At 53.7% G+C, this 15846-nt stretch overlaps 3 protein-coding genes, 1 long non-coding RNA gene and 4 other non-coding genes across 18 annotated transcripts; 2 read left to right on the top strand and 6 right to left on the bottom strand.

The window, feature by feature from the left end:
• Positions 1–1642: 1642 nt before the first annotated feature.
• Positions 1643–3497, top strand: TLCD1 (TLC domain containing 1). Its single transcript, XM_017542119.2, has 4 exons — positions 1643–1988; positions 2305–2387; positions 2475–2557; positions 2961–3497. The coding sequence occupies exons 1-4, from the start codon at positions 1795–1797 to the stop codon at positions 3342–3344; spliced, it is 744 nt and encodes a 247-aa protein (XP_017397608.1). The 5' UTR covers positions 1643–1794; the 3' UTR covers positions 3345–3497.
• Positions 3498–3501: 4 nt separating this feature from the next.
• LOC108313655 lies at positions 3502–4456 on the bottom strand. The gene is made up of 2 exons (XR_001829169.2): positions 4214–4456; positions 3502–3996 (listed from the first exon to the last, which is right to left on the bottom strand). It is a non-coding gene; the product is annotated as an uncharacterized LOC108313655 (long non-coding RNA).
• LOC119473230 lies at positions 4102–4173 on the bottom strand. Its single transcript, XR_005202433.1, has one exon. It is a non-coding gene; the product is annotated as a small nucleolar RNA Z17 (small nucleolar RNA).
• LOC119473227 lies at positions 4364–4427 on the bottom strand. The gene has a single exon (XR_005202431.1). It is a non-coding gene; the product is annotated as a small nucleolar RNA SNORD42 (small nucleolar RNA).
• A 300-nt stretch (positions 4457–4756) lies between the features above and the next one.
• RPL23A (ribosomal protein L23a) lies at positions 4757–10617 on the bottom strand. Of its 3 annotated transcripts, XM_017542121.2 has the most exons (5): positions 10514–10617; positions 10268–10374; positions 8920–9294; positions 8074–8257; positions 4757–5407 (listed from the first exon to the last, which is right to left on the bottom strand). In XM_017542121.2, the coding sequence occupies exons 3-5, from the start codon at positions 8942–8944 to the stop codon at positions 5227–5229; spliced, it is 390 nt and encodes a 129-aa protein (XP_017397610.1). In that variant the 5' UTR covers positions 8945–9294; positions 10268–10374; positions 10514–10617; the 3' UTR covers positions 4757–5226. The 3 variants fall into 3 exon arrangements, 2 of the variants coding, with proteins under 2 accessions (XP_017397610.1, XP_037599230.1); XM_037743302.1 differs by lacking the exons at positions 10268–10374; positions 10514–10617 and adding an exon at positions 9619–9656; XR_005202413.1 differs by lacking the exon at positions 10514–10617 and having other exon boundaries at positions 5231–5407; positions 8527–9294; positions 10268–10342.
• Positions 5494–5565, bottom strand: LOC119473229. Its single transcript, XR_005202432.1, has one exon. It is a non-coding gene; the product is annotated as a small nucleolar RNA Z17 (small nucleolar RNA).
• LOC119473226 lies at positions 8343–8409 on the bottom strand. Its single transcript, XR_005202430.1, has one exon. It is a non-coding gene; the product is annotated as a small nucleolar RNA SNORD42 (small nucleolar RNA).
• Positions 10490–14786, top strand: RAB34 (RAB34, member RAS oncogene family). Of its 9 annotated transcripts, XM_017542116.1 has the most exons (12): positions 10490–10650; position 11152; positions 11455–11532; positions 11754–11845; positions 13004–13069; positions 13171–13272; positions 13365–13429; positions 13564–13615; positions 13794–13875; positions 13948–14038; positions 14171–14278; positions 14360–14786. In XM_017542116.1, exons 1-12 carry the CDS (start codon positions 10505–10507, stop codon positions 14425–14427), a joined length of 951 nt encoding a protein of 316 aa, XP_017397605.1. In that variant the 5' UTR covers positions 10490–10504; the 3' UTR covers positions 14428–14786. The 9 variants fall into 9 exon arrangements, with proteins under 9 accessions (XP_017397605.1, XP_017397606.1, XP_017397603.1 ...); XM_017542117.1 differs by lacking the exon at positions 14171–14278 and having other exon boundaries at positions 13001–13069; positions 13948–14007; positions 14440–14786; XM_017542114.2 differs by lacking the exon at position 11152 and having other exon boundaries at positions 10503–10650; positions 11320–11532.
• Positions 14787–15846: the final 1060 nt, after the last annotated feature.

The following is a 15846-nucleotide window of genomic DNA, read 5'->3' as shown; positions in this document are numbered from 1 at the left end:
TTTGAGACGGAGTCTCCCTCTGTCGCCAGGCTGGAGTGCAATGACGCTATCTTGGCTCACTGCAACCTCCGTCTCCCGGGTTCAAGCCATTCTCCTGCCTCAGCCTCTCGAATAACAGCTGGGACTATAGGTGCACGTCAGCATACCCAACAAATTTTTGTGTTTTTAGTAGAGACGGGGTTTCACCATGTTGGCCAGGATGATCTCGATCTCTTGACCTCGTGATCTGCCCACCTCGGCCTCCCAAAGTGTTGGGATTACAAGCGTGAGCCACCTTGCCTGGCCGAGACTCCATCTCAAAAACAAAAACAAAAACAAAACCCTCAGTGTTCAGGAGGAGGATGGTCATTAGCTGAGGGTTAGAGTCCCTATGTTAGAGTGAGCTCTAATCCTATGTTAGAGCATTGTAAGGAAAGGGACGTTTTAGCTTCTGCTCCAGCCCTGGCCCTCGCAAGGGTACCCAAACCCGGACACGTGGAATGACCGCTGGAAGGGTGCTGGCTCAGGCCGGTGTCGGCCGGCGGACAGAGCAGCCTGTGAGCCAAGAGGCGGGGCGGAAAAGCTGCTCACCCGGGACGCCCGTGCTCTCACCTAGAAACGGACTGGGCCTTGGTTGACCTAGGAGTCCCACAGGGGTTAATGTGTAACCTTGGAGCCATAAGGGGAGGCAAACACTCAAAAGGCTTGGTCCCTGGGTCCTTGCGCCTCAGGTTTTTAGCTTCTTCCTCCCTCCCGCAGCACCCCCACTTTTCCCCTTCCCTCCTGTATTACCACCCTCTTCTCTCTCCGTGCCCCGACCCCCGCTTCACTTCCCTTGCTGGCTTTTACCTGCTGCTCCTTTCGCCCAGACTTTACCTACTTTTCCCCCAAAGCAGCTGCCTCGCTCGGAGGCGAGAGGGGGAGCCCGCACCACAGTGAGGGCAGGCTGACACCTAGTGGCCAGGAGCTGGAACTGCCGCAGGGCCACCGGCCTGGAGAGCGAGGGTCACCCCAGCAGTCCCAGCAAATCGGCGATCTTGCCTGCCCAGACTCTGGGGAGCCAGGCCGAGGGCCGGGACTGTCTGAGGGAGGACTGTGACAGCCGCCCGGCCCTAGGAGCTTAAGATCGGACGGGGAGAGGTGGCGATGGGTTACTCAGCAGTTCCCAAGTGCCCACCCTTGCGGTCGCGGGAGGCACGGGTAAACACGGGTTTCCGGCCAGAAGACTGCGAGTGGTGCGGTGCGGGGAACTGGGTCTGCGAGGAGACCCCTGTCGAAAGCTGGGCTCCCGAGCCCCCCCCAGGACCGGGACTTAGGGGGCGTGGGCGTGCCGGGTCCCGTCCAGCTCTGCCCAGAAAGTGGAGAGAGCTCTCGCGGTACCCGCCCAGGGCTGGGGAGTCGGTGGCCCCGGGGAAAGTGGGGACGCGGGTTAATGAGGCCAAGCGAGCGAGGGCAGCGGGGACTCCGTCGGCAGTCGGAAGGCGACAGCAAGGGGTGCCTCAGCGCGCTCCCCCAGCACAGGTCCCAGTCGCCCGAAGTCCGCGGGAGCCCAGCGTGGGCCGGGCGGCCAGGTGTACAACCCGCTCGCGCGGCCGCGGCGCCTAAGGGGCGGGGGCAGGCGGGCGGGGCGGGGGCGAGGGCAGCTGGGGGCGGGGGCAGAGGCCTCGCGGGGAGGGCGGGGAGGAGCCAAGGGGCCTAGAGGGCTCCGCCGAAACTGTGTGGGGCTGGCGGCTGGCGGTAGAGACGGCTGTGGTGGACCGGGTCGAGTGGGATCCCGGTCCCAGAACAGCCCTAGGAGGCGGACGGGCGGACAGCATGCCCCCACTGCTGCACCCCGCCCTGCCGCTGCTCCTGGGCGCCACGCTGACCTTCCGGGCGCTCCGGCGCGCGCTCTGTCGCCTGCCCCTACCCTTGCACGTGCACGCCGACCCCCTGCGCACCTGGCGCTGGCACAACCTTCTCGTCTCCTTCGCTCACTCCATTGTATCGGGGATCTGGGCGCTGCTGTGGTGAGTGAGCGACTGTGGGAATGAGGTGGCCGGGGAATCCTGAGCGAGGAGTTGGGGCCGGCTCTTCTGTTACTACCCCCGTCGCTCACTGGCGGGCTGAGGCCACGCATTCTCATCTGATCCCATTTGGTATCCTATCCAACCAGAAGCTGCTGTGACCTCAGGGGAGGGGGATTGCACCTGGGAAACTCGAGGCACTTGGGTTTTGCCCAGCCGGTCCTAGCTTCGCAGTCAGCCACTAGCGCGAGCCGAGACTCCCCCGGGAGCTGGCAAGGGTAACCGGAAAGGTGAGCCTCCTTTCTTCCCTCCCTCACAGTGTATGGCAGACCCCCGACATGTTGGTGGAGATTGAGACAGCATGGTCACTTTCTGGCTATTTGCTCGTTTGCTTCTCTGCAGGTAGGTCTTGCCCAGGAAGCAGGCTAGTTGGGGACAGGAAGCAGCCTGTTCAGTCGTTCGTGACCTATTGTCTCATCCCTCCATTAGGGTATTTCATCCACGACACGGTGGACATCGTGGCTAGCGGTCAGGCGCGAGCCTCTTGGGAATACCTTGTCCATCACATCATGGTAAGAGAAACAGTCTATGTGGAATAGGCCTTGTGCCAGTAACCGCGTTCCTGAACCTGGGAGGCGGCCTATTTTCTCAACACCCCACCCCCACCAACCTGTGTGCTACTTCTTATGCTAGGATGTTGGAGGTTGGCAGTCTGTGTGCTTATTCACTGAGGCCAGCAACCCATGGCCTCACTGGCTCCGTAGACTGGAGACACCATCCACAACCGGAAGCTGTGAGCCGGGATCAAAATCAAACAATGTTGAATGAACAGAACCAAGCATCTTATTCTCTACAAACTTATTCCAGAAGGAAGAAATTCGGGATTTTCCAGTCCTCCACCTGATGTCCTCCATCAACTTACAGGAAAGCATTTGCATCTGGGTTCCCTAACTTATTCTCCTCTTTTTCCTCTAGGCCATGGGTGCCTTCTTCTCTGGGATCTTTTGGAGCAGTTTTGTCGGTGGGGGTGTCTTAACGCTACTGGTGGAAGTCAGCAACATCTTCCTCACCATCCGCATGATGATGAAAATTAGTAATGCCCAGGATCATTTCCTTTACCGGGTTAACAAGTATGTGAACCTGGTCATGTACTTTCTCTTCCGCCTGGCCCCTCAGGCCTACCTCACCCATTTCTTCTTGCGTTATGTGGGCCAGAGAACCCTGGGCACCTTCCTGCTGGCTGTCCTGCTCATGTTGGACGTGATGATCCTAATCTACTTTTCCCGCCTCCTCCGCTCCGACTTCTGCCCTGAGCGTGTCCCCAGGCAGCAACACAAAGACAAGTTTTTGACTGAGTGAGAGGCACAGAGCCTGGGACAGCAAACACGGGACAAGAACAGAAACAGCCTCACATGGAAACTGGGACTTAGCCCCAAGCCCCAGCGTCCTCTGGGGCAAGCCTCTCTACCTTCGGAGCCTGCGCCCACACTATTGAAAACACTAATGAAAGCACTTCTCTGAAGTCCTTGTCCTTTATTGGGCAAGGGGTGAGGGAAGCAGACAGACCGGTTGGACATAGCGAATGGGTGTGTGAGGACAAAATGCTACTGGAAAGCCAGCCAACCCACACTCCCCTGAAATGGATGCTAACGTGCTTCAAACTCTGGGCACTGGTTTCACACACAGCCTCTTCGAGGGATGAAAGGAGTTCTTGTAAAGCTTTTTGTTACCCTCAACCATGGAGGCAAGCTCTGAGTTCTGGTTTTCCTAGGACACTAACGCTAGTCACAAAGATCTCTGGAATGATCAAGGATGGAGGAGTGAGTGGCAGGGTGAGTTTCAAAAGGATAAGCAGAACAGGAGTCTTGCCCAAGCAGTGGGCAAGTTACAACAACAGTTCCTGTGTATGGCCTCCCACCCAACGAGAAATTGACAGAGAGGCATGTGTATGGTGAAAAGATATACATATATTTAGAATTAGCCAGCTGGACTCAGTTTAGATGATCCCAATCTGAAAAACAAAAAGAAGCTTTGTTACTGGAGTTGAAACATGAAGATTAAACTGGAATTTTTAGAAAGCAAAATGAGGAACATGAGTGTAAGGCTTAAGGATACAAGTGGAGTCAGTTAATTATGACTAATCAGCAAAAGCCAGGCTTTGGTCACTAGCATATGCATCATTTGCACCCAGGGATGAGCATTAAGGAGTTTGCAGGAAGGAAACTTACTTTGTTGGCAACATCCAAAGCATCGTAATCAGGAGCCAGTCGAACATATGCCTTCTTCTCTCCATCAGGCCTGGGGTAGAGAAGGAAGCCTTAATCCCTGCCGCCTTCACTGCCCACACACCCTCCCCCACTTCCTCCCCCAGTCCTCTGGCACTTCAGTGGTTCCTTTGTTTATGTCATTCCTTTCCAATAATGATTTTTCTATCATTAACCCAGAGGACATTATGAAGCTACAAAGCCAATTCTCTTTTTTGTTTTTTTTTTTTTTTTTTTTTTTTTTTTTTTTTTTTTTTTTTTTTGAGACGGAGTTTCGCTCTTGTTACCCAGGCTGGAGTGCAATGGCGCGATCTCGGCTCACCGCAACCTCCGCCTCCTGGGTTCAGGCAATTCTCCTGCCTCAGCCTCCTGAGTAGCTGGGATTACAGGCACGCGCCACCATGCCCAGCTGAATTTTTGTATTTTTTAGTAGAGACGGGGTTTCACCGTGTTGACCAGGATGGTCTCGATCTCTTGACCTCGTGATCCACCCGCCTCGGCCAAAGCCAATTCTCTTAAGGGAAACATCATAGGCCAAGTTGAGACTTAAATCAAGGTAATTTGCAAGGAACTGTCTCATTCCAGAGGCCCCAGAAAATGAGCTCCAATGAACCCCACAATCAAGTCCTAGAAAGTGCTGCCTGAGGTCCTTACAAAGGTCTGTAATTACAGCAGTCTGTAATTCCTGCCTCAAGGCTCATACACTGGGAAACCTACTTCTAACCCCAAGTGTAAATCAAGGAAACTTTTCCCCCTGCTAAAAGGTCCAGGGGAATTTTTTTTTTGGAAGGATCTTGCTTGATTGCGTAGGCTAGAGTACAATGGGACAATCATAGGTCACTGCAGTCTCAAACTCCTGGGCTCAGGCGATCCTCCTACGTAACTGGGACTATAAACATCAAGGAGAGCTTATGAACCACAGGATTTCTGGCTGCAGACTGCTGGTCCAGCGCACTCCATATCCCTTGAGGCCCAACTCACCGAATCAGGGTGTTGACCTTGGCCACATCAATGTCATAGAGCTTCTTCACAGCCTGTTTGATCTGGTGCTTGTTGGCTTTAACATCCACAATGAACACAAGTGTGTTATTGTCTTCTATCTTCTTCATGGCAGACTCAGTGGTCAGCGGAAACTTGATGATAGCATAGTGGTCCAGTCTGGGAGAGAGGCAAAATGGGGTCACCTGGCCCGGAACCAATAGAAAGATCGGCTCTCTTTTGTACTCCAGAGAGAGGAAAGCCTAGGTGCATCAGACAACGAAGTACCAATCATTTTGTTCAGACTTTGGTCGCTTTACAGTGTCATCATCTGCACCCTGAAATCTAAGGGCCCGAAGCCCCAACCCCAGGGGAAGAACATGCTGCATTTTCTTTCTCTTGAAGGGCTCTTACTTCTCAAGTGATTTAAGAATCATCTGACCAGGCACAATGGCTCACGCCTGTAATCCCAGCATTTTGGGAAGCCGAGGTGAGCAAATCACAAGGTCAAGAGATCAAGACCATCCTGGTCAACATGGTGAAACCCTGTCTCTACTTAAAATACAAACATTAGCTGGGTGTGGTCGAGTGCGCCTGTAGTCCCAGCTATTTGGGAGGCTGAGGCAGGAGAATCGCTGGAACCTGGGAGGCAGAGGCTGCAGTGAGTGCCAGTGCACTCCAGCTTAGTGAGATAGTGAGTCTCCAGTAAATAAATCACCTATTTGGTAGAGTTCTTGAGGCTGACTCATGCATTTCTGCCCCTTTTGGTTGCTGAAAACTGGCTTTATGATTGAGGACCACCAATTCTTGAAATCAAAATCTTTTTTTTTTTTTTGAGATGGATTTGTCGCCCAGGCTGGAGTGCAGTGACACAATCTTGGCTTAGTGCAACCTCCGGGTGAGCGCCACCACACCCAGCTAACTTTATATTTAATACAGACAGGGTTTCACCACATTGGCCAAGCTAGTCTCGAACAACTCCTGTCCTCATGATCTACCTGCCTTGGCCGCCCAAAGTGCTGGGATTATAGGTGTGAGCCACCACCTCCATCTCTCAAGAGCAAATTCTTACGTACAGCTGAGCGCAGCTATAATACAGCCTTCCCCACTAAAAGTCGGCGGCAGGCTGTTTACTCAGACACTACTTTCCTGGTCTGAAACCAGGTCAGGTCTAAACTTCACACTAAATTCTAGGTCCAACTTGGTGGGGGAGGGGCAGGAAGACAGTCTGTGAACTGCTTTCCCATATGAACACAATCCACTTTTTTTTTTTTTTTTTTGGAGACAGAGTTTCACTCTTGTTGCCCAGGCTGGAGTCCAATGGCATGATCTCGGCTCACTGCAACCTCTGCCTCCCAGGTTTAAGCAATTCTCCTGCCTCAGCCTTCTGAGCAGCTGGGATTACAGGAATGCACCACCACACCCAGCTAATTTTGTAGTTTTAGTAGAGACGGGGTTTCACCATGTTGGTTAGGCTGGTCTGGAACTCCTGACCTCAGGTCATCTGCCTGCCTCAGCCTCCCAAAGTTCTGGGATTACAGGCATGAGCCACCGTGCCCGGCTTTTTCTTTTCTCATTCTTTCTCTTAGGAAAGAGCAGAAGCAGCAAAAACCCATTGGTAGTAACTATTACCAATGCTCTACTCAAATCTGTGGTCGCTAAAGTCAGTTATTACTGGTAGCTCAAATACACTCAAGTGCCCAACCTTTTGCTCATTTCCCCCAACCATTCCTTCAGCAGTATGAAAATTTGGGAAAATGAATGGAACAAAGCTTCTATACACCGCTGCAGGCCATAACTCAAAATATAGATAATGGAATCCCCATTATCAATAAAGAATCAACCCACATTCTTACCCTCAAGAATTGTTCCCTACAGCAGTTGGAGCTATGAGCAAGGAATCTCTGTAATTCTATTTTATACTCTCCCCAAAAAAGTTTTCAAACCGTGACCAGATGTGAAGCAATAATTAACCTATCAGAAATGTTTGAGACTGGTTTTTTTTTTGAGACGGAGTTTCACTCATGTTACCCAAGCTGGAGTGCAATGGCGCGATCTCGGCTCACCGCAACCTCCGCCTCCTGGGTTCAGGCAATTCTCCTGCCTCAGCCTCCTGAGTAGCTGGGATTACAGGCATGCACCACCATGCCCAGCTAATTTTTTGCATTTTTGGTAGAGACGGGGTTTCACCATGTTGACCAGGATGGTCTCGATCTCTTGACCTCGTCATCCACCCGCCTTGGCCTCCCAAAGTGCTGGGATTACAAGCTTGAGCCACCGCGCCCGGCCCAGAGCTTCACTCTTGTTGCCCAGTCTGTAGTACAATGGCACAATCTCCGCTCACCACAACCTCTGCCTCTCCAGTTCAAGGTGGCAGGAGCCACCCCACCCAGTTAATTTTGTATTTTTAATAGAAACGAGGTTTCTCCATGTTGGTCAGGCTGGTCGCAAACTCCTGACCTCAGGTGATCCACCCGCCTCGGCCTCCCAAAGTGCTGGGATTTCAGACGTGAGCCACCGCGCTGAGCCACTGGGATGATTTAAAAAGAATTCTTGCCAGCATTGTAAATGGGGCAGAAACAATATCCTCACTCTTCCAATTAGAGAAGCACACTGGGCCGGGAACGGCTCACGTCTGTAATCCCAGCACTTTGGGAGGCCGAGGCGGGCGGATCACGAGACCATCCTGGCCAACATGGTGAAACCCATCTCTATTTAAAATTAAAAAAGAGAAGCACATCGAACACAACTTGTGCCTGAGAAGCCATCACACAGAGTGAGTGAAATTTCCCAATTACCAATGGAGGATACCCAAATCTTTTCATGGGTAGTGGGGCAGTACTGACTTGTTTCTCCTGGGGGCGCTCTTCCGAGGATATTTGGGCTGCCTCCGGAGTCGCAGTGTCTTGGGCCGCCTGAAGGTGGGTGACGTGCGGATCTTCTTTTTTTTGTGGCTGTGGACACCTTTCAACACTGCCTTCTTGGCCTTTAAAGCCTTCGCTTTGGCTTCGGCTTTAGGAGGGGCAGGAGCTGGGAGAGAAGAAAATGAGGGTGAGGAATTTAAAAATAGGCCACTTCCGGCCTCAAGAACTACAGCGGGCGACCCTGGCCACACGTGCATCAGTGGTTCCTTTGCAGACATCACAAGTGTCAGGAGATTAAAATTTTTCCATCATATGCACGATACCAGAGGCGAAAGTGACCAACTCGCAGCTCCAGGAATACGACTAAGAAACAAAGTAGCACTGAAAGAAAGCTTGATAACTTTCCAGAACATGTCCTACGAATTTTACACATACCCCATCGCAAAACCACGCGGAGGGGGCGGGCAATGTAGCCCGATCAAAGGTGAACCAGAAGGAAAATGAGTAAAGCTGAGGGCACTAATTCCTTATAGACCCAGGTACATGGAGCGCCAACTTGTGGATGCGTACAGCTTCCCAGAGCCGACTGTCTGTCTCTCCCTGGCGGGTGATAATGCCGGTGGGGTGACCTCCCCAACTCCCTCCACAGGAACTCAGCCCATGAGGCTGGGCCCACGCGGCCCACGTATACTGCGTGTCCGAAACGCGAGGAGCAGCTTCGGAGCACAACCGTCAGGGCCTAGTCCAGCTGCCATATTCCCAATTCGTTCGCTCTGCGGCGCGACGATCCCCGGTAAACCAACAGTGGCCCCCATCCCCAACACATACCTTCCTTCTTCGCTTTCGGCGCCATCTTGTGAAAAGGGTCTCCGAAGCGCGTTCTCACGGGCTTATAGCGCCAAATCGCACCAAAGACTCGCGATGCTTTGTACTTAGAGCTGACTGGGTAATTTGCAGAGTGGCGCCTTCTGGGAACGGTAGTTAGGTGTAATTTCTTTTTCAAGCGTGACCTAGCATGTACCACTCCGCCCCTCAAGGGCACTAAAGCTTCATGGGGGTTGTAGTTTTTGGAAGACACGCGTTTATTTGCTCAGGGCAGTGGCTCGCGTAGCGAGTGTCGCTCGGATCTGGTTCCAGGAGCTTCCCATCTTGATCAACTGCCAGTCTCAGGGAAGAGGATTGCCACGCCAGGAGACAGGAACGCTGCCAAGCGGAAAGAACACATTTAGATTGACTCGGGAGTTAGATACAGCTAAGTTCTAGAGTGCTGGAGCAGGATTTGCTCGGTCGAACTCGCTCAACCAGCATCTGTGGAAACTTGAGGTCCAGAGAGGAATGTGATTAATCGATAACACAGTGATTTGGTGGCAGAAAAAAAATCAAGTCAGGGCCGGGCGCAGTGGCTCACGCCTGTAATCCCGGCACTTTGGAAGGCCGAGGTGGGCGAATTGCTTCGAGCCCAGGAGTTCAAGACCAGCCTAGGCAACATGGCGAAATCTCATCTCTACAAAAGAATACAAAAATTACCCGGGCATGGTGGTGCGTGCCTGTAGTCCCAGTTCCTTGAGAGGTTGAGGTGGAAGGATCTCTTGAGCCCAGAAGGTCGAGGCTGCAGTGAGCCTTTCCAGCCTGGCTGGCAGAATGAGACCCTGTCTCAAAAAAAAAAAAAAAAAAAAAAATCGAGTCACGAGGGGGACGAGTGTCAGAAGAAGTACAAGAAGGCCACACCTGCCCCTCTTCACCTGCGGCACTGGCACTCAGTTTTCCTGCATTTCTGATAATGCTCTTGAAGTTCTATGAAAATTCCACGCATTTCTCCAAGATTCGCTAGTTCTTCCTGTGAGTAACTTCACTCACAGTCCCTTACCCTAAACTAGTCTTCCCTTCCATGTCCGGGTCATCTTTACATCCTCAAATTCAGCTCCAGACACAGGACAAGGTTTCATAACACTCATGTTTGCTTCTCCTGAGGTGTGTGCCTAACCCGTCCCCCTTGATCCTTTCTGTCTTCCCTCTCCCCTCATAAATCCAGAGACATCCCCTTTGACGGTGAAATTGATTGTGCACTACCCGCTCTTCTATCCGGCAGGACTTTGCAAATAGGAGTTGTCCTTAGGGGGTAAAGATTCCAATGGGGTCAGAACAATGAACACCCACACCGGAGGGGAGTCCCCACCTCCCAGAGCGGAGAGCACCCCAAAGATCCACTTAGCCCTTCTTTATCCTCTGTGGAGGGAAGCAACTTGATCTTCAGCCCTTCCATCTCCCAATCTCCACAGCAGCCTTGAAGGAAAAGATGCCAGACTTCAGACGTCTGTCTCCTCGGTGGGCACCTCATTCTAACCCTGGCACCCCCTTCAAACGCTTCCCCCCTCCCACATCCCAGGGCAGAAGGGCGAGCGGGGCAGACTCTATGAGTCACCTCCTGGGCCTGGAGTTGAGGAGGGAAGCGCCGCCTCTCCTTGGGCCCCTTTTCTCCCCCTTTCCCCTCCCCGCGGGTTCCTGGCATCGCCAGATGCTGCGCAGCAGTCTCCGATTCCCCATCACTAATTCAGCTGGGTAAGGGTCCCCATGAAGGCGCAGCCCGCCTTAGAGGTGCAGGGGAGAGGAGGCTGGGGAGTTCCTATCTGGATAGGCTCCAGCCTGGCTGGGGGCGGTCCCGGTGCCCGGTGAGGCGTCAGGCGAGGGAGCCTGAGCTGGGCAGCGCAGAGGGGAGGAGAGGAGAGGGAGGCGAGGGCGGGCTGTGAGGCCTGCAGCGGCCAGGAGAGGGGCAGGGGGCGGCCCTTCTCCAGGAATTTCCGGGGATCGTGTTACCGCGTTCGCGCAGCCCGAGCGGAGTGGGACGCGGGGCCCTGCAGCCGGACTGGTCCCCTCGCCCCCTCCTCCAGCGGCCTGCAGGCCTTGGCAGCGCCGCCCCTGCGCACACTGACCCCGTGTGGCGGGGCAGCTCTGCGCCCCCGGGCCGTTCTGTTATGGTAGGGCCGCCTCAGCCCCGAGATGACGTCGGGTCTCCGCGGCCCCGGGTTATTGTAGGCACTGTCCGGCCCCGCGTAATCGTAGGGTCTGCGCGGGCCCGGCCCCCACCAGACGGGACTCCCCGCCCCCAATTGGCGGCCGAGGAGTCTCCTCGCCCCAGAGTCATCTTCGGGACGCCCAGGGCCCGAGTGATTGTGGGTTCGCCCCGGCCCCGGTTGATTGTTTCATCTCCGTGGCCCGCGGTGGTCGTAGCGTCTCCGAGACCGCGGGCTCCCGTAGGGTCTTCGTGGCCCCGAGTTATAGTCGGAACACCCCGGCCGCGGGTGATTGTCGGGTCTCCACGCGCTCGGGTCGCTGGCGTGGATCCTGCCTCGGCTCCTTCTCAAGGCGCCCCGCAAGGCCGCAGGCAGGATGAACATTCTGGCTCCAGTGCGGAGGGACCGCGTCCTGGCGGAGCTGCCCCAGGTAGGCGCCAGAGCCACGTCAGGCTTCTGTCTACAGCCCAGGGTGTGGGCGGGGAGCAGGAGGCGGCACCTGACGAGTTAGAGGACTGGGCCCAGCCCTGCCACCCAGCTAGGCCTGCTGCTTCTGGGTGGTCCCTGCACTCCACCCCTACCCGGGCTGCTTGGCTGCGGGACAAGGGCCAGGAGCCGGAAGCTCCATTCTCTATCATCCCTCCCACTAAGTGCCTGAGGAAGGAGGCCGCTTTGCACGTGCACAAAGACTTCCACCCCCGCGTCACCTGCGCCTGCCAGGAGCACCGGACAGGCACCGTGGGGTGAGTTAGGGACACCCATAACAAAGAGAGGAGGTCCCAGGAAACTAGCCATAGCAAGGGTAAACAACCTCCCTCTTGGGGCTTCATTTCAGTCCCTACCAGCTGTATGGTTATTTCCTCTCTTTAAGCCGCTGTGCTCTCTCCTCTCTTTCCAACAAGGTTGTGAGTTTTTTGAGATGGGGTGGGGTAGAGGGTGGCAGCTGGATTCCTGAGTAGAGACTAAGGTGTCTTGAGATGGGAAGGCAGTCACCTGCTCAGATCCCTAGGTAGCATCCATGGAGCTCCAGGGCAGGGGTCTTGCTGTGCTTACAGGGATGAGTCTTATTGTGGGTTTTAAAGGTAATACTGATAACAGTTGCCACCATTAAATGAGCATTTGCTGTGTCCCAGGCAGTGTTGGGTACTATCATTATCTTTATTGAATGGAAAAGATCATCACTTAAGATATATTCTGATTTCAGAGATGTTAAAATGGTGGGAGAGGGTGTCTTAGAATATAGGACATTTATCTCATTTTAACCTTCACAACTACCCAATAAAATATATACTTTTCTTTTCTTTTTTCTTTTTTGAGACGGAGTTTCGCTCTTGTTACCCAGGCTGGAGTGCAATGGCGCAATCTCGGCTCACCGCAACCTCTGCCTCCTGGGCTCAGGCAATTCTCCTGCCTCAGCCTCCCGAGTAGCTGGGACTACAGGCACGCGCCACCATGCCCAGCTAATGTTTTGTATTTTTAGTAGAGACGGGGTTTCACCATGTTGACCAGGATGGTCTCGATCTCTTGACCTCGTGATCCACCCGCCTCGGCCTCCCAAAGTGCTGGGATTACAGGCTTGAGTCACCGCGCCCGGCAATAAAATATATACTAACTTCACTTAAGTGTTGAAACTGAGGCTTAGGGAGGCTAAATAACGTGTCCAAAGTCACACACCTAATAAGTGTGAGAGCTGGGATTCAAATTCATGTCTCTCTGATGCTGGAGCATAAAACACTCCTCCTCCCCAGCACAACTGTCCAGGCAGCTGCCTGGGACGCCTGGTGTCTATAAGTCCCTCAGCGTAGGTGCAGCTACCTTCGTGGACCTAGTCAGGAGCATTGGAACTCCCTAGGGTGAAAGAGCTCTTGCCCACTCCCCTTGCCCACTCTTGTGTCCAGCAGATTTAAGATCTCCAAGGTCATTGTGGTGGGGGACCTGTCGGTGGGGAAGACTTGCCTCATTAATAGGTAAGGGGGTGCTGGAGCGGAACTGGGCAGGGTGGGGCCAAGCCTAGCCAGGTGGGCTGACTCCAGATTGGTAACCTCTGGAGCATCTGGTAACCTCTCAGGTTCTGCAAAGACACCTTTGATAAGAATTATAAGGCCACCATCGGAGTGGACTTTGAGATGGAACGATTTGAGGTGCTGGGCGTCCCCTTCAGTTTGCAGCTGTGAGTGCTTCCACACCCCTTCCAGCCATCCCTTCCCCCCGGCACCCACACCCCCCAGCACACACCTGTGCTTTACCCCTCCTTCCTCCCAGTTGGGATACCGCTGGACAGGAGAGATTCAAATGCATTGCATCAACCTACTACCGGGGAGCTCAAGGTAAGTGGCTGGGTGAAGAGAGGTAGGTGGGTCTCAGAGTGTACATGGCTTCTCATCTAGAGCTGGAAGGATTGGGGAAATGAGCCAGTCATGGCTTCCCTGTCAACCTGCAGCTGTTTCTGCCACTCTTCCAGCCATCATCATTGTCTTCAACCTGAATGATGTGGCATCTCTGGAACATACCAAGTACGTGAACATCCTGCAATATAATGGCAGGCTCCTGGAAGAGAGGGTTCAGAACAGAGGGGTGGTCAGGAAGAAGAAGAATGCATGTAGGACCAGAGAGGAGGTCATTGGACATATGAATGTCAGCGGGAGGGGCCCAGCAGGCTCACTCCTCCCTCACTTTCACCACCCATGGCAGGCAGTGGCTGGCTGATGCCCTGAAGGAGAATGACCCTTCCAGTGTGCTTCTCTTCCTCGTAGGTTCCAAGAAGGACCTGAGTGTGAGTGTGCCAGTGGGGGGACTTCCCATCTTGGTGAGGGAATGCCCCCCTCTGATTCTGACCTTCCCTCAGACCCCAGCTCAGTATGCGCTGATGGAGAAAGACGCCCTCAAGGTGGCCCAGGAGATGAAGGCTGAGTACTGGGCAGTCTCATCTCTCACTGGTGAGTTGGAGGCTTCAGGCCTCTGCTGTGGCACTCCTGCCTGCCTCTCCTGTCCCTGCTACACCTCCACCTGTGCCCTGTGCCCCCATTCCCAGCACTGTCCCTGAACAACCTATCTGCTCCCTGTATCAGGTGAGAATGTCCGAGAATTCTTCTTCCGTGTGGCAGCACTGACCTTTGAGGCCAATGTGCTGGCTGAGTTGGAGAAATCAGGGGCCCGACGAATTGGGGATGTTGTCCGTGAGTGCCCACCTGGTTGAGGGTGGCAGAGGGCACAGTGAGTCTCCGATCCTGCTTCACATATTTCCCACCCTTCTTTAGGCATCAACAGTAATGACAGCAACCTCTACCTAACTGCCAGCAAGAAGAAGCCCACATGTTGCCCATGAGAGGTTGAGGAGACTGTTCAGAGACTGCCCAGCCCTGGGGTACTGTGCCACCTTCATTCCCCCAGAGCTTGACCCCTGGACATTTGCACTGACTTTATCCAGACCAAAGAGCTGCCTCTTGGTGGCAATATCCCCAGAGGGGTAGCTGGGACCATGCTAGTCACTTCCTGCCCCCAGGCACTGTGCCAAAGACTGGATGCCCCCTGCTCCTCAGGGGACTCTCCAGGGTGCCCAGCAATAGAGGGAGAGAGAGTCCCCTGTTCTTTTGCTCAGCCTGCTGGATGCTTTGTGTATGAGAATGCCTAATGATTCCAGCCTCTCACTGTGCCTTTATGCATTAAAATTTCTTTGTTACGACAGTTTAGGGGCTGTTCCTTGTTGGGGATGAGGAATATGGAATGGGCATGACTGTGTGGCCATCTTGGTACTGGACCCCCCTGTGGGGATGCTTTGCTGGCCACTCCGGGCCCCTGGGCAGGTTCAGGTAGGCTGGGAGCTGAAAGATCAGTTTGGGGGCTGCACCGGGCCCTCACAGGGTGTGGTCTGAATGACTGGCTTTGAGAGCCCTTTCCCCTGATCCTTTCCCCACACATGCTTATACCCAAATTTTCACCACTGGGGAATCTTTTTTTTCACCTTTTTCTTGCCTTCCCTTTAAGAAATACTCTTCCAGGCCATGCGTGGTGGCTCACGCCTGTAATCCCAACACTTTGGTAGGCCAAAGCAGGTGGATAACCAGGTCAGGAGATCAAGACCATCTTGGCCAACATAGTGAAACGCTGTCTCTACTAAAAATGCAAAAATTAGCTGGGCATGGTGGCAGGCTCCTGTAATCCCAGCTATTCAGGAGGCCGAGGCAGGAGAATAGTTTGAATCAGGGAGTCGGAGGTTGTAGTGAGCCGAGATCGCGCCACTGCACTCTAGCCTCGCAACACAGTGAGACTCCCATCTCAAAAAAAAAAGGCTGGGTGAGGTGCCTCACGCTGTAATCCCAATACTTTGGGAGGCCAAGGCAGATGGATCATGAGGTCAGGAGTTCAAGACCAGCCTGATGAAACCCTGTCTCCACAAAAAAAAAAAAGAAAGAAAGAAAGACTTTTCCAGCCTGGGTAGCACAGTGGTTCATGCTTGTTATCTTAGCACTTTGGGAGGCCAAGGCAGATGGATCATTTGAATTCAGGAGTTCGAGATCAGCCTGGCCAGCATAGTGAAACCCCATCTCCATTAAAATACAAAAATTAGCCAGGCATGGTGGTGTGTGCCTGTAATTCCAGCTACTTGGAAGGATGAGTCAGGAGAATTGCTTGAACTCAGGAGGCGGAGGCTGCAGTGAGCTGAGCGTGCCACTGTACTCCAGCCTGGGTGACAGAGCAAGACTCCATCTAATTTGGGTTGTATGATGGACCTTGTTTGAGAAAA

Source organism: Cebus imitator, unplaced genomic scaffold, assembly GCF_001604975.1.
Source record: "Cebus imitator isolate Cc_AM_T3 unplaced genomic scaffold, Cebus_imitator-1.0 Scaffold140, whole genome shotgun sequence".
In the NCBI taxonomy this organism is placed as follows: Eukaryota; Metazoa; Chordata; class Mammalia; order Primates; family Cebidae; genus Cebus; species Cebus imitator.
The sequence above is the reverse complement of the archived record's forward strand: the minus strand, read 5'-3'. Positions and strand labels throughout refer to the sequence as shown.